Source organism: Eleutherodactylus coqui, chromosome 9 (genome assembly GCF_035609145.1).
Source record: "Eleutherodactylus coqui strain aEleCoq1 chromosome 9, aEleCoq1.hap1, whole genome shotgun sequence".
In the NCBI taxonomy this organism is placed as follows: domain Eukaryota; kingdom Metazoa; phylum Chordata; class Amphibia; order Anura; family Eleutherodactylidae; genus Eleutherodactylus; species Eleutherodactylus coqui.
Window position 1 is genome coordinate 12,626,849 of NC_089845.1, and position 24,955 is coordinate 12,651,803.

Below are 24,955 nucleotides of genomic sequence, written 5' to 3' on the forward strand. Positions count from 1 at the left end.
GGCTACCTCTGACATGACACTTGCACAGTTTTATCTAACAAGTCTCATTCCTTGAGTCTGGATGTTAACAACTCAGCCTTAGACTCTGAAAGATAAAGGTCCCTGATCAAATCATTAAGATATTTTTGGTTGAGATAGTATGGCTTTCTTTCATTAGTTTTTATATGTAGCACCGTTATCACCTGAGTGCCTTCTGGCCGCTGCTTTGTTTAGTATACTAGAATGTAATTCATGTGGACCTGGAGACTTGAATTCATTTAAAGGGGTTGTCTCGCGAAAGCAAGTGGGGTTAAGTACTTCTGTATGACCATATTAATGCACTTTGTAATATACATCGTGCATTAAATATGAGCCATACAGAAGTTATTCACTTACCTGCTCCGTTGCTGGCGTCCCCGTCTCCATGGCTCTGTCTAATTTCGGTGTCTTCTTGCTTTTTTAGACGCGCTTGCGCAGATGGGTCTTCTCCCTTCGGCTCGGCTCGGCAGCAGCGGCGGTTTGGCTCCGCCCCCTTGTACGCGTCATCGCGTAGCTCCGCCCCCGCCACATGTGCCGATTCCAGCCAATCAGGAGGAATCAGGAGGCTGGAATCGGCACATGTGACGGGGGCGGAGCCACGCGATGACGCGTACAGGGGGCGGAGCCAAACCACCGCTGCTGCCGAGCCAAGCCGAAGGGAGAAGATCCATCTGCGCAAGCGCGTCTAAAAAAGCAAGAAGTCACCGAAATTAGACGGAGCCATGGAGACGGGGACGCCAGCAACGGAGCAGGTAAGTGAATAACTTCTGTATGGCTCATATTTAATGCACGATGTATATTACAAAGTGCATTAATATGGCCATACAGAAGTACTTAACCCCACTTGCTTTCGCGAGACAACCCCTTTAAGTTAGCTAAGTGTTCCCTCACCATCTCTCTGCTTATAGATAGCCTGCATTTTTTTAATCCCCCAATAGCACAGTGAAGATCAGTTGATGTTCATCTACTTTCAGAGAGAAAACAGATACAAAATAGGAATTAAAAAGTTCAGCTTTCTCAACATCATTCTTAAGCAATTCACCATTTTCATCTTGTAAGCATCCAATAGCATCTTTGACTTTTCTTTTGCTTTTGACATACCCCTCAAATCCTTTTTTATTGCTTTTGGCCTCTGTTGCAAGTCTCAATTCATTATTAGCTTTAGCTTTTCTGACACTTGCCTTACAGTTTCTGCAGACCCCATTATATTCTTCTTTAAATCAATAATTCTGTGGCATTTGGCACTAAGGGATAAACGAGTGATTCTTACTGTAGCTTGTGATGTAGAATCTATATGGATGAGACTTGTTTTTTCACCACATCCCACACGTTTGCTTAGCTTGAGATTTCAGGAATTTAGAGGCCAAGTTGGCACATTCACCTGTTTGACATTTTCTTCAAACAATTTTTGAATAATTATTGCACTTTGACAGGATACATTATGCTGCTAAAAGAGGCCACAGTGACATTTGAGAATACTATTGCCCTGAAGAGGTATTCCTAGTCTTTTATTCACTTTACCCATCAGTGGTTTGAATATTTTGCCTGATCGGTGTTTATATACAATAATAAAATATTTGGAAATAACCTTAAAAGTATTATATACCGACTTTCTTTTTCTTTTTGATTTTAGTACAAGATATTGCAACAATTTCTATAACATAACATACTTATATTTCTCACCAGTGGGATGGAGTTGGGCCTTTTCCTGATTGCGCAGACCCACCAAAAGGAATCCAGATGTTATGGCATCCTTCAATAGTCAAACCCTACCTCACACTTTTGTCTGAGTGCTCAAACCCAGACACCCTTGAAGGTGCGGCTGGAGCATTACAAAACTTAGCTGCAGGAAGCTGGAAGGTAATTGCATATTTTTTCAATGAACTTATATTTTGCTTACAACCTTTCTATAGCAGGCTACATATAGCAAGTGGAAGAAGCAAAGAAGCATGCAAAGCAATAAAAACAAACTACAAAGAATACGGGGAAAATGAGTTTAGAGACTGAGTGAAACTGAATGATGAACTTTTTACATTATTAACATTAAAGCATATCTATGTAAGACATTTATAACATAAAAGTTGTATGTGTGTATTAGATTAACTGGAACCCAAAGTATTATGTTTATTTTGCATGTGTTCTGTATCTTTTTGCCTGAATTATGGTAAGCTACCGTATTATTGTTTGTTGGATGCTTTGTGAGTGAATATAATCTTCCTGTGAGGGCTCCTGCACAGTAGCAAGAGCAATATCACGTAATTCACGATCCAATATCGCTCTTGCAATCCCTCTGACAACCCCTGGATTTGAGGCGTTTCCACATGGAAACAGCCTTGCATTCCAGTGGGGGTTCCCTTCATACCCACTGTGGCAGGAGGATCACTATGTTCTCCTATTGTTTTCAGCGGGGTTGGCACTGTTAACGCCAGGCACCATTGATAACATGAAAACCCATGGATGTGATAGCCTCCCATCCCTGCGGAGCTGAAGGGATTCCCTCCTGCAGCTGTCACAGTTGTGGCAGGGGATCGCGATGTTTTTCCACTGTTTTCAATGGGGCTGGCACTGCTGCCGCTAGCCTCATTGAGAGCAATGGGCTATATCGCACAAAGAAAACAGATGTGATTTTTTTTTTTTTCACTCAGCATCACAAGAGTGAAAACATTGCAAATGAGAGTGAAACCACTGAAACTCATTGGTTTTATAATCATGCGTTTTCACCCACTCTTGCATCGTTAGAAAATTGTGTGTTTTTGTCGCTAGTGTGAAGGAGTCCTAATGCTTACTCATATTTTGGTTTCATTGCTTGCTGCCAACACATCTATTAGTGCTTAGTCCTCTGAGGCAAACCAGAGATTGGAGCTGCAGGAAGATCATTTGCATATTCCCTGCGCAAAATCAGTCACTTAGTGGTATTTCACCGGTTATATATCTTCACTACAATTGTTGCCTTTTAGAAGTTTGGAAGTGACTTCAACTGACAACATGGAAAAGGAGAGGAGCCATTTGGTGAGCTGCAACATATGCTATACGTTTACAGACCGAACAGAGGAAAAACTACTGTCAGAAATGCAAGCTTGTGTTTCTACTGGAGGAAAAGGTGCAAAGTCTTCAGGAGAGAATAGCTACATTGAAACGTATTCAGAAAGATGAGGATTTCATAGACAGAGTAGAGGAAAGTCTTCAAAATGTTGAAGGAAAAGAAATGTCCAGTGTACCTGCAAAAGCCAAGGAATGGAAGCATGCGACCCAATGAAGCAGGAAAAACATGTCAGCCAGCACCCATACTGCTTGGGAACCGGTATGAGGTTCTCACGCAGGGGGAGCTGGTACTGGTTCCTGAGCAGAAGGACAAAGAGGTACAACAAGAAATGGCTCCATTCACAAAGAGCAGAGCAGAGGAGAAAGAGGTACAGCAAGAAATGACTCTACCCACAGAAAACAAAACAGAGGAGAAAGATGTACAGCCAGAAATGACTCTACCCACAAAGAACTGTTTAGGAAGTGCACAGAGTCCTCTTGAATGGAGAAAAAACAAAGTGCTGTTGTGAAGAAGAGGAGGAGAGTGGTGGTTGTAGGGGATTCTCTATTGAGAGGAACAGAGGCCGCTGTCTGTAGTCCTGACATAACCTCACGAGAGGTGTTCTGTCTTCTAGGTGCACAAGTCAAAGATGTGTCTGATAGGCTGTCAAGACTCTTCAGTCCTACAGAACACCACCCATTCCTACTAATACATGTAGGGACAAATGACACTGCAAAAAAGGACATTGCAACTATCTGCAGAGACTTTGAAGACCTTGGGAAGAAGGTGAAGGAACTAGGAGCACAGGTGGTCTTCTCATCCATCCTCCCAGTAGATGGCCATGGAATAAGAAGATGGAACAGGATTTAAGAGGTGAACAACTGGCTATGTCGATGGTGCCGTCAGCAAAGATTTGGATTCCTAGACCATGGAGGGAATTACCTATATGATGGACTGCTTTCTAGAGACGGGTTGCACCTTACAAAAACAGGTAATCACATTTTTGGTGGGCTTCACTCATTAGGAGAGCTTTAAACTAGAACAATATGGGAAGGGAAAAGCCAGGTAAAAATATACAGCTAATTAATACATTTGAGATCCTCGCTATTAGAAGTGGAAAGAAAGAACAAAGACAAAAAATTCAGAAGGCAAGTAGAGGAGCAAGAGACAACGATCACAAACTAAAATGTTTTTATACAAATGCACAGAGCATGGGAAACTAACAAGGAGAATTGGAGCTCCTTACACAGGAAGAGACATATGATGTCATAGGCATCACGGAAACTTGGTGGAAAGATACACATGATTGGAACACAAGACTTGAAGGATACAACTTATTTATAAGAAACGGACCAAAAAAAGAGGAGGAGGTATTGCGTTGTATGTTAGGAAAACATTAATCACAGAATTTCAAGCTTCAGAGCATGGGAGTTCTGTAGAAACTGTTTGGGTAAGAATACAAGGAGAGAACAGAAAGGACACCATTGTAGGCATTTACTATAGGCCACCTGCACAAGCAGAAGATATTGATGAACTCTTTCCAATCAGATAGCTAAGCTCTCCAAAAAGCATGACATAGTGATTATGGTAGATTTTAACTATCCCGCCATTTGTTGGGAATCTCTCAGGTAAAAGTAATAGATCCAACAAATTCTTATTCGCTTTTGCTGACAACTTTATCTTCCAAAAGGTCGAAGAGAAAACAAGGTATCTGCTATCTTGGACCTAAGTCATACCAACAGTGAGGAAATGCTTGAGGAAGTAAGTATGGCTGGGTTCTTAGGATGCAGTGATTATGCTATCCTTGAATTTTGGATAAAAAGGGAGGAAGACCTTAGAAAACTCAGACCTCACGGTTGGATTTTAGAAAGGGAGATTTGAATGAACTCTGAAAGAGCGTAGGAAGAATCCAATTGCTGGATGTTCTTAAGGACGGACATGTCCAAGAAGGTTGGGAAATATTGCGAAATGAGATTCTCAAAGCACAATTGTTAACAATCCCTAAAAGAAGAAAGAATAGGAAGTATTTAAAGAAACCAGGATGGATGAACGCAGAACTTGCACACATGTTAGAAACAAAGAAAAATATGTTTATCAAATGGAAAAAGGGGGAAAAAGCTAAAGAAGAATATAATGCTGTCTGCAGCAACTGTAGGGCAAGTGTCAGAAAAGCTAAAGCTAATAATAAATTGAGGCTTGCAACAGAGGCCAAAAGCAATAAAAAGGGATTTTGGGGGTATGTCAAAAGCAAAAGAAAAGTCAAAGATGCTATTGGATGCTTACAAGATGAAAATGGTGAAGTGGTTAAGAATGATGTTGAGATTGCCAAACTTTTACATTCCTATTTTGTATCTGTACTCTCTCAGAAAGTAGATGGAACATCAACTGATCTTCCCTGTGCTATTGGGCAAATAAAAGAATGCTGACTATGTGTAAGCAGAAAGATGGTGAGGGAATACTTAGCTAACTTAAATGAATTCACATCTCAAGGTCTAGATGAATTACATCCAAGGATACTAAAGGAAGCAGCGTAAGTAATTGCTAACCACTCTCCATAAGTTTTAAAAATTCCTGGAGAACAGGAGGAGTCCCAGAAGATTGGAAAAGGGCAAATGTTGTCCCTGTCTTCAAATATGGGAAGAAGTTGGATCCAGGAAACTACAGGCCTGTGAACCTGACTTTTATACCTGGAAAGATCTTTGAAAAAATTATTAAACAGCATGTATGCAAGTACTTGGATGGTTTGTAACAAACAAGTTATGCCAGACTAATCTAATTTCTTTCTATGATAGTATCACCGACTGGGTTGATCTGGGAAATGCTGTGGATATAGTTTATCTTGACCTTGGTAAAGCATTTGATAAAGTATCTCATACTATACTTATTAAAAAATGACCAAATATGGGATTGACAAGGCAATTGTTAGGTGGATTCACAACTGGCTGAGTGATCGTACTCAAAGAGTGGTCATAAATGGCTGCACATCCAAGTGGAAGAATGTATCAAGTAGGGTACCACAAGGCTTTGACCCAGTGTTGTGCAACATTTTTATAAATGATCTGGAGGAGGGAATTGATGGGAAACTGATCAAATTTGCTGATTACACAAAGCTAGGAGGGATAGCTAACACTACAGAAGAGAGAGAGAGTATTCAAAAAGATCTAGAAAAGTTTGCACAGTGGGCAGCGACTAACAGAATGATATTTAACAAGGAGAAATTCAAAGTCCTACATCTGGGCAAGAAAATTGAAAAAGCACATACAGAATGGGAGGAATTTAACTAAGCAGCACCACATGAAAAAGACTTGGGTATACTAATAGATCATAGACTGAACATGAGTCAGCAATGTGATGCAGTAGCCAAAAAGGCAAACACAATTCTGGAATGTATTAAGATCACGTCAAGATCACGTGAGGTCATTATCCCCCCTCTACTCTTCCTTAGTCAGACATCATCTGGAATACTGCGTACAGTTCTGGGCACCCCACTTTAAAAAAAGACTTAAACAAACTGGAGCAAGTTCAGAGAAGAGTTACCAAGATGGTGAGCGGTCTGCAAATCATGTCCTATGAATAACGGTTAAGGATCTGGGAATATTTAGCTTGCAAAAAGGATGGCTGAGAGGAGACTTAATAGCTGTTCACAAATATCTGAAGGGTTGTCACAGTGCAGAGGGTCCAGCCCTATTCTCATTTGCACAAGTAAAGACTAGAAGCAATGGGATTAATGGGATTAAACTGAAAGGGAGGAGACACAAATTAGATATTAGAAAAAAACGTTCTGACATTCAGGGTGATCAATGAGTGAAACAGGTTACCATGGGAGGTGGTGAGTTCTCCTTCAATGGAAGTGTTCAAACAGAGGCTGGACAAATATCTGTCTGGGATGATTTAGTAAATCCTGCACCGAACAGGAGGTTGGACCAAATTCCAACTCTACCATTCTATGAGTAGTGTTAAAGTACTCATCAGATCAGGTAAAGTTAAAATGAAAGTCGTATACGACTACAGCTTTTAATGAACCAGACGATACATGCTGAGTTTAGTCAGTGGGAAAATCATCTCTGCTCCTGGAGCTGCAGCTTCATCATCTTTTATAATGAATAAAAAAATGAGTGTAACAAAACATAGAAAGGGGAAGAAATAATGAAATTACATAATCAAGATATATAATTACATACATGATTGGCAATAAAATAATCTCATGCTGAAAGAATGTTCTATGTGTATGGAACCGTATTTCATGTAAACAAGGTAACAGCTGCAGATGGTTATTCCAAATTACACAATAGTTGGACAATAGAGAAGATAACTCCTCCAGAATCCGACATATCTGACATTTCTGTGGTAAATTTCTGAAGGAAAGCTGCACTTTTAGAGGTTATTATTATGTGTAATGACATTTAAGTGCCCTCAAGGAATTTTTCATGCACTGATGCATATTTTACATGTTCAGGAAAGTTTCAGCAATTTATTGTCAGTAAATAGTTTTATACAACACTGCAATCCAATTTAAACTGAGATAATAAAGGATTTTTCTCAAATTTAGAAAAATCGATCTCCTGACTCTAAAAATGATCTCACAGATAAAATTGTGGATGTTTTCGTGGTTTGGTGACCTAATGAATCAGAATCAAAAATCCACTGAAAGGGGCGTGGCCAAGGAGGAGAGCTAGATGGTCGCATCCTAGTATAGCTCCTCTCTTAACCTGCACAGCAACAACTAAAACAGCAAAAAAATCAGCTCTAAAGACTACACTCCACCCCTGAAGAAGGCGAACACACACCAGCATGCCCAGAAGGGTGAGAAAGATGTCCCCGAAAAAGCTAACTGACTTTTACTCCACAAGAGGCCGGGGAGAGGAGTCAAAAGATGGCGGCCCTGCATTCCCGCGCTTGAGGGAAAGGTGGGAGTCCCCGGACGCCAGGGAGAAAGCAGCCAAAGAGGACAGAAACAGCGGCGGAGGACGAAGCCTGCCTAAACTGCCTACGGGCAAAAGAAACCTTACTGCTGATTCCCCGCGGAAGCTGCCTGCAAGCCCGTCCCGAGGTAACGGCACGGCTGACCGCATGAGCCGGAGCTCCGGGTCTTCACCCGCCTCTTCTGCCACAGGCTCCCTGCGGAGCGCTCCAATCGATGTTGCGGGGGACCGCTCGGACAGGGTTCCCGGAGCCTGCTCAGCCGATCCAGGCTCACCTGAGGGACCTCCGACGGCGCAGCGGGGAGAGAGGGGGAAAGAAGGCTAAAGCGGCGCTCACCGCGGCTCCTCTGCTTCCGTGGAGCCGGCCGTGGAGCGCTCCCCTCTACTACTCGCTACAAGCAACGGGAGAGCACAGAGCTTACCTGCTTCTCCTGTCACAGGCTCCCTGCAGAGTGCCCCGACCGCTGCTACTGGGGACCTCTCAGACCAGGTCTCCGGAGTCTGCCCTGCCGACGCAGACTTATCTGAGGGACCTCCGGCGGCGCTGCGGAGAGGAGGGGAGGATGAAGGCTGGATCAGCGCTCACCGCGGCTCCGCTGCTCTCATGGAGCTGCCCGTGGAGCGCTTCCCTGCACTCCTCATCACAAGCGCTGATGCCCTGCAGAAAACAGCACAGAATTCACAGGTGGGTGAAACCCTTCTCCCATGCCCTGCCCCAGCTAAGATCCTCTCTGACCAGGCATCCAATGCCCCAAGCACCCGTGGGTGCTCCTCCCCAGCTCCTCAGGCTCATGCTGCCAAGGAGCCCTTCCACCATGTCACACCACAAGACAGATATCAATCTCCAAAGAATGCTTCTCCAGAATCAAGGGCTGAAGCCCGTACTATCTCAGGGAGTTCTATCCTAGAAGGCACTAAAAATCTTTTTCGCACTGCAAGCTTGCATAGCGATACAGGAAATAATGAGGATCTCACAGACCCACGTACTTCCCCGCGGGCATTGCCCACTAGCAAACTTCCGTTAAAAAGGCTTCCTCCGACTGCCAAAAATCTCCTAGACCAAACTCGTGAGAGCCAAAACAGTACTTCCCCTGCCGACATAGCGACAACATGTATTAAAAGGGGCGTCCAACACTCCTCACTTGACGCAAGAGGGATTGAGATCAATTCAAACACCTCTAGCCCGCAAAAGCAGCGACCCCGCTACTCATCTGACTCTGACCACACAACTGAACTGACACTAAAAGATATGCCAGCTCTTAACTATGCTGCTTCTGAGATATTCATGAAAGAAGCAATGCTGGCGCTTCAGACCTCAATACAAAAAGAAATCGCCAACAGCCTGGCAGGCATAACTGCAACTGTGGACGAACTAGGAGAAAGAGTGGACCATACAGAGCGTAAAATGGGAGAATTTGTAGCAGCCCATAACTCATTAGTGGACTCTCATAACAACTTGAAGGAGGAAGTAGAATCCCTACGTAACAAGCTAGCGGACATGGAGGACAGAAATCGTGGAAACAATATGAAGTTCAGAGGTATTCCTGAATCAACACCTCCCTCTGAACTGGTTGCATTTCTGAAAGGACTAATCCAAGCGATCATCCCACAATGCTCAACCTCGGACCTCATAATAGACCGGGCACACAGACTACCAAGAGCCCAATCCGTTCCTCCATCCTTTCCGCGAGACACAATCGCAAGAATACATTTTTTCCACATCAAAGAGCAACTTATGCGAGTCTCAAGACAAACAACTACGCTACCAGCCCCGTTCCAGAACATTACACTCTACGCTGACCTCTCCCAAGCTACAATTGCAGCTAGGAAGAAATTGTCTCCCATAACTTCAGCGCTTCGCAACCATGAAGTAAGATACAAATGGGGCTTCCCAACAAAAATCATCCTCACAAAGAATGGAAAAACCCATGTCATTACCACACTAGACAAGGGTCTTCAGCTACTGGAGGAATGGAATATTCCTCGTCCAGCGGAAAGGAACCAAACCCAGACCAGGAGGAACAACCAGTCTCCCAAGATTGCGCAGGAGTGGAGAGAAGCAACCTAGAATGCTCACGTCGCTGATCACCGGCTCTACAAGAACGGGATATACCACCATATTTCCCCAAGTTTGCGCAGTCTAACCCACTGCACGATTATGTTTTTGCTCTTAGTTTTACTTATCCAAATGTTTATTTCCCACAAGATACCTAATTGTTTATCCTTCACAAACTACATAGCTTTGTTGCCGTTTGATAATGTCTATTGCTGTGTGAAGAGGTTGTCGTCTATGCATGGTTTCCTTAGCGCAGAACCACCTCAACCAAGATGGCATTGAAAATTATATCTCTCAATGCAAAGGGATTGAATAGCCCGTTCAAAAGATTTCTTTTGTGGAGAGAGGTTAAGAGATCAAAAGCGGAGGTGGTTTGCGTTCAGGAGTCCCACTTTCAAAAAAGCGACCACATCAGACTAACAGGGACTTTCCCCAAGTCTTCTACGCCAATGGCCCAAAGAAAAAAGCAGGTGTTTTTATTGCAATAAAAAGAACGGTTGCTTTCCAGCTACAAAAGGAGATTCTAGATGAGAGGGGAAGATATGTGGCTTTGGCTTGTAAAATTAATAACATGATCTTTACTATAGTAAATGTCTATGCCCCAAATACTGCACAACTTGCGTTTTTAAATGATCTGTGTAAACAGATCTCGCATATAATTAAAGGCAAACTTATAATATGCGGGGACTTTAATACCATCCATAGCCCAGACTTGGACTCAACATCAAAAAGAGACAGAGCTCCCCCTTACCTTTGCGATTGGCTTCGAAAAGAAGATCTGTATGATGTGTGGAGATGTAAACACGCATCAGAGAGAGATTTCACCTTTTTCTCCAATAGACACAACACCTACTCCCGCATCGATATGTTTCTAACAACAAAATGGCTTTTACCAATGGTAACAGAGTGCGAAATAGGAGACATCACCTGGTCAGACCATGCCCTGATTACCTTATCCCTCCGTTTATCCCATTCGCCCCCAAATGCGTTTATCTGGAGAAACAATACCTACGTCATGTCTCTTAAAAACAACTCCAATTCGGTAGAGAAAATGCTCGCTGAATTCTTTGCTCTTAACTCTCACCCTTCCATCAGCCCTTCAACTCTATGGAATGCACATAAGGCATTCGCAAGGGGTCTCCTCATTCAACAGACAGCTTATTACAATAAGCAACGTAACTTAACCACACTTGACTTACTAACAAAAGTCTCCAACTTGGCTGCGATACACAAGGTAGACCCGTCCCTAGGAAATTTACTTCCCTTAAAAAAAGCTAGGACAGAGCTTCAAGCGCACCTCTCAATAGATCACGAGAACCACATAAAAAGACTTAAAATGTATCACTATCATTCACACAATAAAGCGAGTAAACTAATGGCCAACAAAGTCAAAGCAACCAAAGAAAACGCAAGAATTCCTTACCTAATCTCTCAGACAACAAACAAAAAGATTTATAGCCCACAAGAAATTGCCGACGAATTCAGTAACTACTATAACTCACTCTACAATCTAAGCCATGATAAAGATACTCCCCAACCTAATGACCTAGCAATTGATGCATTCTTATCCACACTTTCCATTCCAGCTCTCTCGCAAAGCCAAATTCAAGACCTATGCCAACCTATCACGCCACAAGAAATAGAACAAACTATTCGCTCACTAAAGCCGGCCAAATCCCCAGGTCCTGATGGTTTTTCGAACGAATACCTCAAACTATTCTCTCCGGTCCTGCTTCCACATATATGCGACTTTTTTAACCACATAATGTCAACGGGCGAAATCCCCCCTGAAAACTTAAAAGCAACCATAGTCACCATCCCCAAGGAGGGCAAGCCCCCCGAATCCACAAGCAACTTTCGCCCAATCTCTCCTAAATTCGGATACCAAGCTCTATGCGAAAATAATAGCCAACCGATTATTTCCTATCCTTCCCCAGCTTATTAAAAACGACCAGGTGGGCTTCACAAGAGGAAGACAAGCACCAGACGGAACAAGACGTCTGATCAACCTCATAGCCAAAACTGGTGCAGCACGAATGCCTTCTCTGCTCCTTGCTTTGGATGCGGAGAAGGCATTCGATAGGGTGCATTGGGGATACATGAGACGTGTACTGGAACGATTCGGCTTTTCTGGTCCAATTCTCACGGCGGTGACCGCCCTCTACACTACCCCATCAGCTTCAGTTCTAACTAACGGGGTTCTATCTAAACCATTCAAAATCACCAATGGTACGCGCCAAGGCTGTCCCCTTTCGCCTCTCGTTTTCACTATGATGATGGAGCCGCTGGCGGAGGCAGTTAGGTCCAACCCACATATTGAGGGTATCCCCACAGGAACAGACACGCACAAAATAAATCTATTTGCTGACGACGTTATATTAACCCTAACAAACCCAAAAACCTCTCTCCCCCAGGTGATGTCTACCTTGCAACAGTTCAGTGCCATTTCCTATTATAAAGCAAATGCCGCTAAATCACAAATGATGGGCATTAACCTATCCAAAACAGATGAAAAACTGTTGAGAACTACATTCCCATTCCAGTGGTGTCCCTCCTCCCTGCCTTATTTAGGCATACTCTTAACCCCCTCAGTCGCCGACCTTCCCTCAACAAACTTCTTCCCGCTAAAAATACTACTACAAAAAGAACTAGACCGCCTGGCAAAATACGAGCCTAGCTGGATGGGCAGGGTGATTCTGTACAAAATGCTTATTCTTCCTCGCATTTTATACCTTTTCAGGACCATCCCTGTGCCCATTCCAAACTCCATATTCCTTACATTTCACCAACAAATGAAACAATTCATATGGAGAGGAGCGAGACCCAGAGTGGCATTCTCCATCCTAAACAGACCTCTGAAATTTGGGGGTATGGGTCTTCCTAACCTACAAAACTACCACAATACTTTTCTAATTGATCAGAGCAAACACTGGTGCAACATGGAGACGAACAAAACATGGGCTTCCACTGAATCCAATCTAACGGGCATATCCAATTGGAAGGTGTTTCTTCTAGCAAACTCAATTATTCCCCAGGAAGTCCCACATTAACCCTTCCCCCCCTCTCAGTAAAAGCCACACTAAAAGCATGGACTGCACTGGGCCCAGGATCAAACCTTGACCCAAGCACAACTACAAAAATCCCACTCCCACTTCTCACACTAAAGTACTTAATTCCTGATATTTGTTTAAATAACTGGCCTCACAGAGAAAACATGAAGATCTCAGACTTGTACTTGGACAAGTTACTTACCTTTCCTCAACTACAAGAAAAATTCGCAGTCCCTTCCCTGGAATACTTCACCTACTTACGTGTCTGCAACTTCCTAAGAGCTCACAAAATTACTTTAGCTGCGCTACCAAATACTTTGAACGAGTTATTAAATGCAAATATACCACTACAGAAAAAACTTTCTAAACCAATCTACACCTGTTTATCTGGCACACAAACATTCAAGAAAACAATTATTTTCTTGAACTGGGAAAGAGACCTAAAAAAGAAATTCTCTCAGGAAACGTGGTGTGAGGCTATGAGATGGGCCCATAAATCTACCTCCTGCGCCTCGCATTGGGAACAGTATCAAAAACTCCTGACTAGATGGTACTGCTCCCCATTAAGACTGTCCCAGATGAAAAGTGAGCTGTCCCCCCTCTGCTGGAGAGGTTGCGGAGGAATCGGATCACTATTCCACATATTCTGGTCATGCCCCCTCTTGCACCACTATTGGAGTAAGGTCTCACAATACATATCCAAGCTTTTCCCTACTTCAGGGAAACTCAAACCCGAACTAGCCCTGCTACTACTGGGTATAGGAAACATTCCTAGAAACCACAGAGTAATAGTGTGCCACATACTCCACACTTCACGAATTCTCATAGCAAGAAAATGGAGATCTAAATATATCCCCTCCATAGAGGAAATGCAAGACGCCGTTTCTCAAAATTGTGTTCATGAAAGATTTATTGCTCTTCAAAAGGATTCTCTGGCTCAGTTTTGGAAAGACTGGGCAGGGTGGCTCCAAACAATGAAACTGCCGCCAGGGTTTGACTGACTGCCAAGAGGCTCTCCTTCTCCTACCTCTCACTACTCTCCCTTCCCAGCCCCCCCCTTTCCCCCCCCCCCCCCCTCTCTGTCCTCCCTCCACATTCTCTAAGTCTTAGAGACTTAACTCCTGGGACAGCGCCATCGCCCGTCAGGGTCTCTTCCCTTCCTAACAACACATACTCACTTGGAAACCACTAAGCTAATCTTGTATGATTTTAGGACGATCAACCGACAAACTATTTCTTAGCACGTTTTAAGGTATCTTGAAATTAAGGTTTACACTTTCCCTCGGACCTTCCTTCCCCCCCTTTTCTCTCTTCCCCTTATTTCCCCCATTCCCCCCCCTACCAAATAAAGATGTAACATGCAATGCTAATAATTAATGTTGAAGAATTATAGCACCTATGTTTGCATAACTTGTATGTATCGAAAATGCCAATAAAAACTTACTGTTAAAAAAAAAATCCACTGAAACAAAATCGTGTTACCCAGTGTAAATCAAGTGCATTTTCTTTTGTAACTTTACATTTGATTTCTGTTAAATATTATAATGGAATATATTTTCACATTTTCTCTTTTACTTTTTGCAGTGGTCTATTTACATCCGAGCTGCTGTCCGCAAAGAAAAAGGTCTACCAATTTTGGTTGAGCTTCTTCGAATTGATAATGATAGAGTGGTTTGTGCAGTTGCCACTGCTTTAAGGAATATGGCCTTAGACGTGAGAAATAAAGAACTCATAGGTAAGCTTTCTCTTACTGCTGTTTAACAAGTTTGATAATAAACCCATTTTTGCCAATAGTACATAAATTAACTGGCTAATCTAATGAATCATGTGCTAGTTAACCCCTTAGTGACCAAGCCTGTTTGCGCCTTAATGACCAGGCCAAATTTTGCAAATCTGACATGTGTCACTTTAACATGGAAAAACACCAGAAAGGTTTTGCATATCCAAGCGATTCTGACATTGTTTTTTCGCCACATGTTGTGCTTCATTTAGGCGGAAAAAATAGACCGATAGAAATTGTGTTTATTTATTAAAAGCGCCAAAATTGGGAAAATTTTGAAAAAATCGTCATTTTTTTCACATTTCCAACTGCAATATCTTAAATATGTGCAAACATAATATAGAAATTTTTGCTAAGATTTATATTTCCACCCGTTTACTTTATTTTGGGCGCACATTGGAAAAACGTTCGGTTTTTTTTAACCATTTAGGAGACGTACAAATTTAACATTACTTTTTAGCATTTTGAGGAACACTTTGTTTTCCTATACCAAGCCAAGATTGGAAAGGCTCATGAGTGTCAGAATAATAGATACCCCCCCAAATGACCTCATTTTAAAAACTACACCCCTTAGTGTATTCACTGAGGGGTGTCATGAGTATTTTCACCCCACAGTTTTTTTTCAGGAATTAATTCAATTTAGAGGAAAAAAAGTAAAATTTCATATTTTTGCAAATCTGTCATTTTAAAGACATATTTTTTTCCTATAGTTTACATGAAAATCAGGATTTACACCCCAAAATGGATACCCCTATTTCTCCCGTGTTCAGAAATATACCCATTGTGGCCCTATTGTTATATCTGAGTCCACAACGGGGCCCAAAATGAAAGGAGTAGTCAGTGTCTTTCAAAACAGAAATTTTGCTTGAAGTCCTTTTAGGCCCCATAGCACACATGTAGAGTTCTTGAGCGCCCAAAACCACAGAAAACCCCCACAAATGACCCCATTTTGAAAACTAGACCCCTTAAGGAATTTATCTAGGGGTGTACTGCATATTTTGACCCCACAGTTTTTGAATGAATTCAAACCAAGCAAAAGGAAAGAATTGTGATTTTCGTTTTTTCGGCAATTCTGTCATTTTAAAAACAGCTTTTTTTGTACAGCACACATATGAAGGAAGACTTGCACCCAAAAATGGATACCCCTGTTTGTCCCGTGTTCAGAGACATACCCATTGTGGCCCTAATCTTATGTCTGGATACACAACGGAGCCCAAAATGAAAGGAGCGACCGGTGGCTTTCGGAACACAAATTTTGCTTGAAGTCCTTTTAGGCCCCATTGCCCACTTGTAGAGTTCTTGAGCACCCAAAACCATAGAGAACCCCCACAAATGACCCAATTTTGAAAACTAGACTCCTTAACGAATTTATCTAGGGGTGTACTGCGTATTTCGACCCCACAGTTTTTAAATAAATTCAAGCAAAGCAAAAGGAAAAAATTTGGATTTTAGTTTTTTTGGCAATTCTGTCATTTTAAAAACAGCTTTTTTTGTACAGCACACATATGAAGGAAGACTTACACCCCAAAATGGATACCCCTGTTTGTGCTGTTTTCAGAAATATACCCATTGTGGCCCTATTATTATGTCCGCATGCACAACGGGGCCCAAAATAAAAGGAGTAATCGGTGGCTTTCAGAACATAGATTTTGCTTGAAGTCCTTTTAGGCCCGATTGCCCACTTGTAGAGTTCTTAAGCGCCCAAAACCATATAGAACCCCCACAAATGACCCCATTTTGAAAACTAGACCCCTTAACGAATTTATCTAGGGATGTACTGCATATTTTGACCCCACAGTTTTTGAATAAATTCAAGCCAAGCAAAAGGAAAAAAATAGGATTTTCATTTTTTGGGCTATTGTGTCAATTTAAAAACAGTTTTCCTTGTACAGCACACATATAAATGAAGGCTTTCACCCCAAAATGGATACCCCTGTTTGTCCCGTGTTCAGAAACATACCCATTGTGGCCCTAATAGACTTACAGGACCCATGGCTAGGCCTACAATGAAAGGAATACCCGTTGGATTTCAGGGTACCACTGAATAAATTTCAGGCCCCATTGCCCACTTATAGAGGCATTGAGCGGCCAAAACTATAAAGAACCCCCTCAAATGACACCATTTTGAAAACTAGACCCCTTAACGAATTCATCTAGGGGTGTACTGCGTATTTTGACCCCACAGTATTTGAATGAATCTAAGCAAAGCAGAAGGAAAAAGTTACGATTTTCAATTTTTTTGGCAATTTTTTCAATTTAAAAACATTTTTTTTGTACAGTGCACATAGGAATGAAGACGTTCACCCCAAAATGGATACCCCCGTTTCTCCCGAGTTCAGAAACATACCCATTGTGGCCCTAATCTACTTGGACGCATGGCAAGGCCTATAAAGGATGGAACACCTGTTGGATTTTAGGGCACAACTGAATAAATTCCAGGCCCCATTGCTTATTTGTACAGAATAAAGATTGACTCCCTAAAAATTCCCCCCCCCCCCCCCTCCGCGCCCTTTGTGGCGTTCGCAAATCTTAGATAAAAGTAAAAATGTGAACTGTGTAGTATTTCCGAAGACGGGTAATTACGGAGGCTGGTTGGAATGGGCCCATGGGGCAATAAAACCGGGTATCCCCCCCCCCTCCTCTCATGCTTTTTGGGGGTATTTCGTGACCTCAGTGGTGGGTATAGGGTGTAAAAAGTGGCGTTCTGTGAGTCTCCGTAAGCTTGATGAGGTGCGGCGGTCTCACACAGAAGGCGCTCAACAAGGTGCTCCTGGAACTGCAGGAAGGCGAGCGCTCCTGGGGCTTCTTGTAAAATACGTATCACAGGTAGCTGTCTGAATAACGCCGGGCTCACGCGGGTGCAGGCGGAATCCGCTTGCGGAGGCCCACAGCGGATCCCATCTGTGAGCCCGGCTGTGACCCTGCGTACGGCTGCGTAATGTACTGCGCATAACTGCCTACTCACACAGGCAGTCATGCACAGTACACCTTTTTTTGTATTTCCCGCACCGTCGCTTAGCAATGACGGGGGTACCCGCAGCCCGTATACAACGTAGTTGCGTATGGGCTGCGGGTATATCCACGACCATGGAGCACAATGGGCTCTACGTTGCAAATATCTGCAGTAAAATAGAACCTGCTGCGTTCTCTTTTCTGCGAGTGGATTACGCAATTCCGACCCGCTAATGTGAGCGGAATTGTGTAATCCAATGCGATTGATCTGCGTAATACCGTGGATCAGACGCATGCAGAATCCGTAATTCCTATGCGGTCATGCGAGACCGGCCTAAGGTAGATCGCTACCTTTTTATCACGTGACCGAGGACCGTTCAACGAGGCCACCCGTCACTGCTCCAGGCTCTCTGTGACCGTTGGTCGCTGGGAGCAAGGAGATTTTAAATTTCCTGGGCTCCCCGACTGCTGCGCATGTGTCCGGCTTTTTGCCGGCAATCGCATGTGCAGAATTCGGGAAGGTCCACGGAGGAAGATCGCGTCGGGGTTCAAATACGCAGGCCTCCGGTAAAAAGTTTCATCTCCTCTCACCGATCGCATCAGTGAGGGGAGATGAAACTTCAATTTTTTTTTTTTACTTTTACGTGATCGCCATTATTGGATAATGGCGAACACGTGACCAGGAACCGCTCACTGCGGACCCCCATTAAATCTCCATGCTCTTGGCTACGTTTTGTAGCCAGGAGCAGGGAGAATTTAAATTATCCTGGCAATCCACAGCTTTTGCGCATGCGCCCGCCATTTTGGCGACGGGCGCGTGTGCAGAAGCTGTGGTAATGTCCGCGGATAAATCTGGGGGCCTTAGGTACGTACTTTCATCCTCCCTCACGGATATGATCCATGAGGGGAGATGAAACGTACGCTTTTTAAACTTTTAAAAACTTTTCTTTACTTTTTTACACTTTTTTTTCACTTTACATGATCACTGTCAACCATTGGATGACAGTGATCATGTCCCCGGTATAATCTCTCTGCTCCTAGCTACACATGGCAGCCAGGAGCAGAGGGATTTTAAATTTCCCGGGGCTCGAGCCCGTCTGTGCACGCGCCCGATGTCAATCATCGGGCGCGCATGCGCAGACGGGGATTCGGGTCCCGGGACATCGGGACACCGCTGAGGACTGGGGGTGAGTATGGATCCGATCCATGAGGGGAGGTGAAACTGACTTTTTTAAAACTTTTTTTTAACTTTTTCGCGATCGCCGCTATCCATTGGATAACGACGATCGCGGTACCGGGGGCCGCTCACCGCAGTCCCCGCTGACATCTCCTGCCTCCCGGCTACCTACAGGAGCCGGGAGCCAGGAGATTTTAAATCTCCCGCGCCGCCGGGCCTTCTGCGCATGCGGCTGACGTAATGCCGCCTGGCGCGCATGCGCAGAAGACCGGCTTCGGGCCCCGGAGCGGCAGGAGAGCGGGGAGCAGCGTGCCGGACCTGGGTGAGTAATTTCAGCTGCCCCGATGGATCCGATCCATCAGAGCAGCTGAATCTTTAACTTTTGTGTACTTTTATTTACTTTTTTTGTGATCGGCGCTATCCATTGCATAGCGCCGATCGCAATGCCAGGGGGGGTGTCCGAACAGCCCGGGATGACAGCTCCATGCTGTCAGCTACCTGCGGACACCGACAGCATGGAGCTGTCACGTCCACAGCCCGAGGGGCATTATTCTCTGCAGGAAGCATGTTTTTACGTCCTCAGAGAATAAAGCCCACTTCGGGAGGACGTAAAAACACTATAGGCTGGTCGTTAAGGGGTTAATTTATGCTCTTGCTTTTATGGCTCTGCTCATTACTTTTTGCAGTGCCATTGCCAAGATCACACTGGCAACTCAATCCTATACCATAGGAACAAAAAATAATAAAGTGCTCCATAGTGCAGAGGGACTTTATTGAACATAGGCATGGTATACATGAGGAAAAATTCTATCTCCAGTAGAGATGAGCGAACCTACTCGGACACGCCCCTTTTTTGCCCAAGGGCCGCGATTTTCGAGTACTTCCGTACTTGGGTGAAAAGATTCGGGGGGCGCCGTGGGTGAGTGGGGGGTTGCAGCGGGGAGTGGGGGTGAGAGGGAGAGAGAGCTCCCCCCTGTTCCCCGCTGCTACCCCCCGCTCCATCACACCTCCCCCCGGCGCCCCCTAATCTTTTCATCCGAGTACGGAAGTACTCGAAAATCGCGGTGCTCGATCGAGTAATTACTCGAAACGAGTATATTCACTCATCTCTAATCTCCAGCGATTTGTACGGTGGTGCAACACATCTGTGAGCCAGTCACTCAGTAGCAGCCAACCCTGTATCGGAACAGCTGTAGTATCCGTAAGTGAAACTGTGAGGATAGAACAAAGTGAGACCACAGCATGCTAAACAGGAAGGCCAGGAGCAAGAATGCAGAAGAGAGGCTTTATTTAGCAATGCATTTCCATGCCAAACTGCCACCTTCATCTGACTAACACATTAGTAAAGCAGTAAGAAGAAATTAAAAAACTGCGGGCGGGTGACATTAAAGAATCATGTGACGTAGGACTCACAGAGGGATACATTACAGGAAACAAAAGGAGTCAAATGATACAGAAACGATAATAAAAACAACGGAATTAAAATAATAATCATAATGACAAAAAGAAAATAAAGATACATTCCGTTAGTTCACTCCCGAAGCTCATCATAAGAAAGCAGTTAATAATAAAATGATAATATTATGTAATAAATAGCTAAAAAAGACATAGTTAAGGAATACATCTCACACTAACCCATGCAAATCCATCAGGAAATTCATATATATTTCACATTTTCTGAGCCTCTTGTATGTTCTTTCTTGGGAGTTGAAATGAGGCTGAGCTCAGAGAGAGAACACAATTCAAGAAGAAACCAAAAACCATGGGGTTCTTGATATTGAGGGCAGCCACCATGCCTGAGCGCTGCAGCTGCGGTGATTCTGCCATTTGTGCAGCTGCAGCACTAATGAACAAAGGGTTAGGGGCTGATATGGAGGTGGATTCAGAGAAAGGCGACAGAGGCTGTCAGGAATGCAGGATGTAACACAGGGATCTGCCAGTAGACGCTGACCCTTGGGACTGAGCGGAGCAATGATGATCAGGAGCGCACAGTATCCATCCAACTAATACCACTGCATATAGCTACTGGTGCTGTCCATTATTCCAGCCACCTACCCCTGGTTTTACCACTGCAGATTGTAATACTACTCTGATAAAATATGAACCCCTCTCCTACTCTAGAACGCCAGTGGCCCATTTAGATGAGATGAGCTGTTGGGCCAAACAAAGCCTGACAGCGTGTCCCAGTGATACTTGCTGCACTGTTATACAGGAGCGGGTATCGCTGCCATTGCTCACAGTGCGGCCAGCATGAGGGGTGAAGCGGGCCGGAGAGTGTCCTCTCCCACCCGCCTCCATGCACCGTAAGCAGACAATTGTTCAGAAGTCACTGACTGCTGCTTACACTGAACGGCTCATCACCTGCATGCAGAAACTGAAAAAACGTCATTCAGTCGCTGCATGCATTTACACGGGATGACTATCGCTCAAAGTCCCATGGAATTTGAACAATTCTGAAGGATAATCGTCTTGTGTTAATGGCCCTTAACCCCTTAGTGACCAAGCCTGTTTGCACCCTAATGACCAAGACAAATTTGGAAATCTGCCATGCGTCACTTTAGCATAGAATAACTCCGTAAAGGCTTTGCATATCCCAGTGATTCTGATGTTTTTTTTGTCACATATTGTACTCCAGATAGATGGTAAAAATAGACCAATAGAATTTGTGTATATTTATTAATTAAAAGCGCCAAAATTGGGAAAATTTTGAAAACTATCATTTTTTCACATTTTCAATTTTTAATCTCATATATGTGTACTGTACACATTTTTGCTAAGATATATATTTCTATCTGTTTACTTCATTCTGGACGCACCTTTGAAAAACGTTCATTTTTTTTAACCATTTAGGAGACGTACAAGTTTAACATTATCAACATTTTGAGAAACACTTTGTTTTCCTGCACCAAGCCAAGATTGCAAAGGCTCATGGGTGTCAGAATGATAGAGACCCCCACAAATGACCCTCTTATAACTACACCCCTAATGTATTTACTGAGGGGGTCAGGAGGATTTTGACCCAGCAGTTAATGCAATTTAGAGAAGAAAAAAATAAAATTTCACATTTTTGCAAATATGTCATTTTGGAGGCAGGTTGTTTTTCTATAGTGCATATGAAGATGAGGATATGCAGCTCAAAATGGATACCACTATTTGTCTTGCGTTCAGAAACATACCCAACAGACATTTTGCTTGAAGGCGTTTTAGGCTTAATTGCCCAGTTGTAGAGTGCTTGAGTGACCAAAACAATGGAGCACCACCACAAATGACCCTGTTTTGAAAACTAGACCCCTTAGCGACTTCATCTAGGGCTGCATATTTTGACCCACCATTTTTGAATGAATCTAAGCAAAGCAGAACAAAAAAATTCAGATTTTCACTTTTTTTGCAATTGTGTCCATTTAAAAACAGATTTTCTTGTACAGCACAGAATAGAATGAAGATTTTCAGCCCAAAATGGATCCCCTGGTTGTCCTGTGTTCAGAAACATACCCATTGACCCCATTTGAGAAACTGTGCTGTTCCTCGGAGGTGCCTAGACATACTGTGTCACAGCTCTACAACCAGCTATAGGAGGAACGACTCGACGGTCACCTCCCCAGGTGGATAAATGCGTGGGAGGAGGCACTGGGCCAATCCTTATCCGGGGAGCTCTGGGATAGGGCATTCCAGCATACCCACAAGATGTCGGTGGCTAGTAAGCTGCAAGAGTTACATTTCAAAATCTTGTCGAGATGGTACATGACACCGGAGAGGCTACATTCCTTCTTCCCGTCGACCCCAAACACATGTTGGCGGTGCCGAGTCGGAGTAGGCTCGATGCTCCACATAGGGTGGGATTGCCTCATGGTCGCACCCATTTGGCAAGACATGAAACGCCTATTTGAAAGGGCGTGTAGGGAACCTCTGGCCCTGACGCCTGAATTAGCACTCTTGTCCATCTCCCCCGCCGATGCCCCCTCACTCAAAAACTGCATGTTGAAATTCTTCATCATGGCCACGAGACAAGTGATACCCAGGTTTTGGAAACAGAGCTCAGAAATACCTAGGTGTGTATGGGTGGGGGCGAAGGACGAAATGGAATGACTGGAGAGGTTGAGGTTGTCAGACGACAATACAGGCTATGACAGCTTCTTCCGCACATGGGCGATCTGGATAGACATCCGCAACTTGCCCCTATTTGATAGATGGCTACAGACCGGCCACTGTAAGTAACCCGACCAGATAAATGCCAGTGAGGACGATCCGGGAGCCTCAGCCTGGGCACCCCCAACCCGTCTCCGCTTCCTCCCTTCCCCACTCCATCCTTCCTACTTTCCCTTGTCTGTCTCCCCAACAAACCACACCACAAACAAGTTCTCTGGTTTCCATCGAGATTTATCTGTTCTCATAGCAAGATGTGTGAAACCACACGATAACACTGTTGTTTCTTAATGTGACATTTCACATGTACTGTTATTGTTAGTATTAAAATTAATAAAATATATTGAAAGAAACATACCCATTGTAGCCCGATCTGCTTACTGGACACATGGCCAGGCCTATAATGAAGGGAACACCAATTGGATTTCAGGGCACAACTGAATAAATCCCATGCCCTATTGCTCACTTGTGCAAAAAAATAAAATCACTCCCTAAAGTAAGTAGGGGGGACCCTCTGTGCCATTTTTGGCGTTCCCTAAATCTTAAATAAAAGTAATAATGTAAACTGCGTGGTATGTCCGAAGACAGGGGTAATTACGGAGGCTTGGTCGACACATGGGGCAATAAAATCGGGCATCCCTCCTCTCATGCTTTTTTAGGGGGTATTTCTTGACCTCAGTGGCGGGGATGGGGTGTAAAAAGTGGCGCTCTGTGAGGCTTCGTAAACTCGCTGAGGTGCGGCGGTATCACACAGAAGGCGCTCAGCAAGCTGCTCCTGGAACTGCAGGAAGGCGAGCGTCCCGGGACTTTTTGTAAATCAAGTCTTACAGGTAGCGATCTGAGTAACGTTGGGTTCACACGGCCGTCGCTTAGCGATGAGCCGGGTACTCGCAGCCTGTACACAATGTAGTTACATATGGGCTGCGGGTATATCTGCAACCATAGAGCACAATGGGCTCTATGTCACAGATATCCGCAATAAAGTAGAACATGCTGTGTTCTGTTTTCTGCAAGTGGATTACGTAATTCTGACCCACTAATGTGAGCTGAATTGTGTAATCCAGTGCATTTGATTGATATGCATATTACCATGGATCAAACTAATGCAGAATCTGCAATTCCTGTCTGGTCGTGTGAGACCGGCCTAAGGTACACGGCTACCTTTTTATTACGTGACCGGGAACCACCGGTCACTGCTCCAGGCTCCCGGTGACCTTTGGTCGTCGGGAGCAAGGACATTTTAAATTTCCCAAGTCCATGGCTCCTGCATGTGTCCGGCAATTTGCAGGCGGGCGCATGCGCAGTATCTGGGAAGGTCCATGTTGGAGGATCATGTTATGGTTCAAATGTGGAGTCCTCCGGTAAGAAGTTTCATCTCCTCTCACTGATCACATCTGTGAGGGGAGATGGAACTTCAACTTTTTAAAAAACTTGATTGCCATTATCCAATGAATACCATGCCCCCCACCTCTCCCGTGACATCTCCAGGCTCTCGGCTATGTTTGGTAGCCATGCGACCGGGAACCGCATACAGCGGTCACCGGTGACATCTCCCTGTACTCAGCTATCTTTGAAAGCCGGGTGCAAGGAAATTTTGAATTTGCCAGCTCTCCGACCTTCTGAGCATGCGTGCGACAGCAGCACATGCACAGAAGCCCGCAGCAGGCCCAGATTGCCGTGGGACATCACGGAGGATGGTGATGAGTATTTTCAGCTTCCCTAATGGATCCTTTTCATTTACACTGGGAAGAGCCCACTAACTAATTTTAAACATAAAATATAACTTTTATTCACTCTGTTAAAAATTGAGCTCACTGACAAACATACACAGATAT

At 44.0% G+C, this 24,955-nt stretch overlaps 1 protein-coding gene across 2 annotated transcripts in view; it reads left to right on the forward strand.

The window, feature by feature from the left end:
• The window catches only part of CTNND2 (catenin delta 2), a 731,828-nt gene that overhangs the window by 482,730 nt on the left and 224,143 nt on the right, over positions 1-24,955 (forward strand). For both annotated transcript variants that reach the window (XM_066579126.1, XM_066579127.1), the window contains 2 exons: positions 1,705-1,878; positions 14,653-14,803. In XM_066579126.1, coding sequence (XP_066435223.1) covers positions 1,705-1,878; positions 14,653-14,803 — 325 coding nt within the window. The remainder of the gene's footprint in view (positions 1-1,704; positions 1,879-14,652; positions 14,804-24,955) is intronic.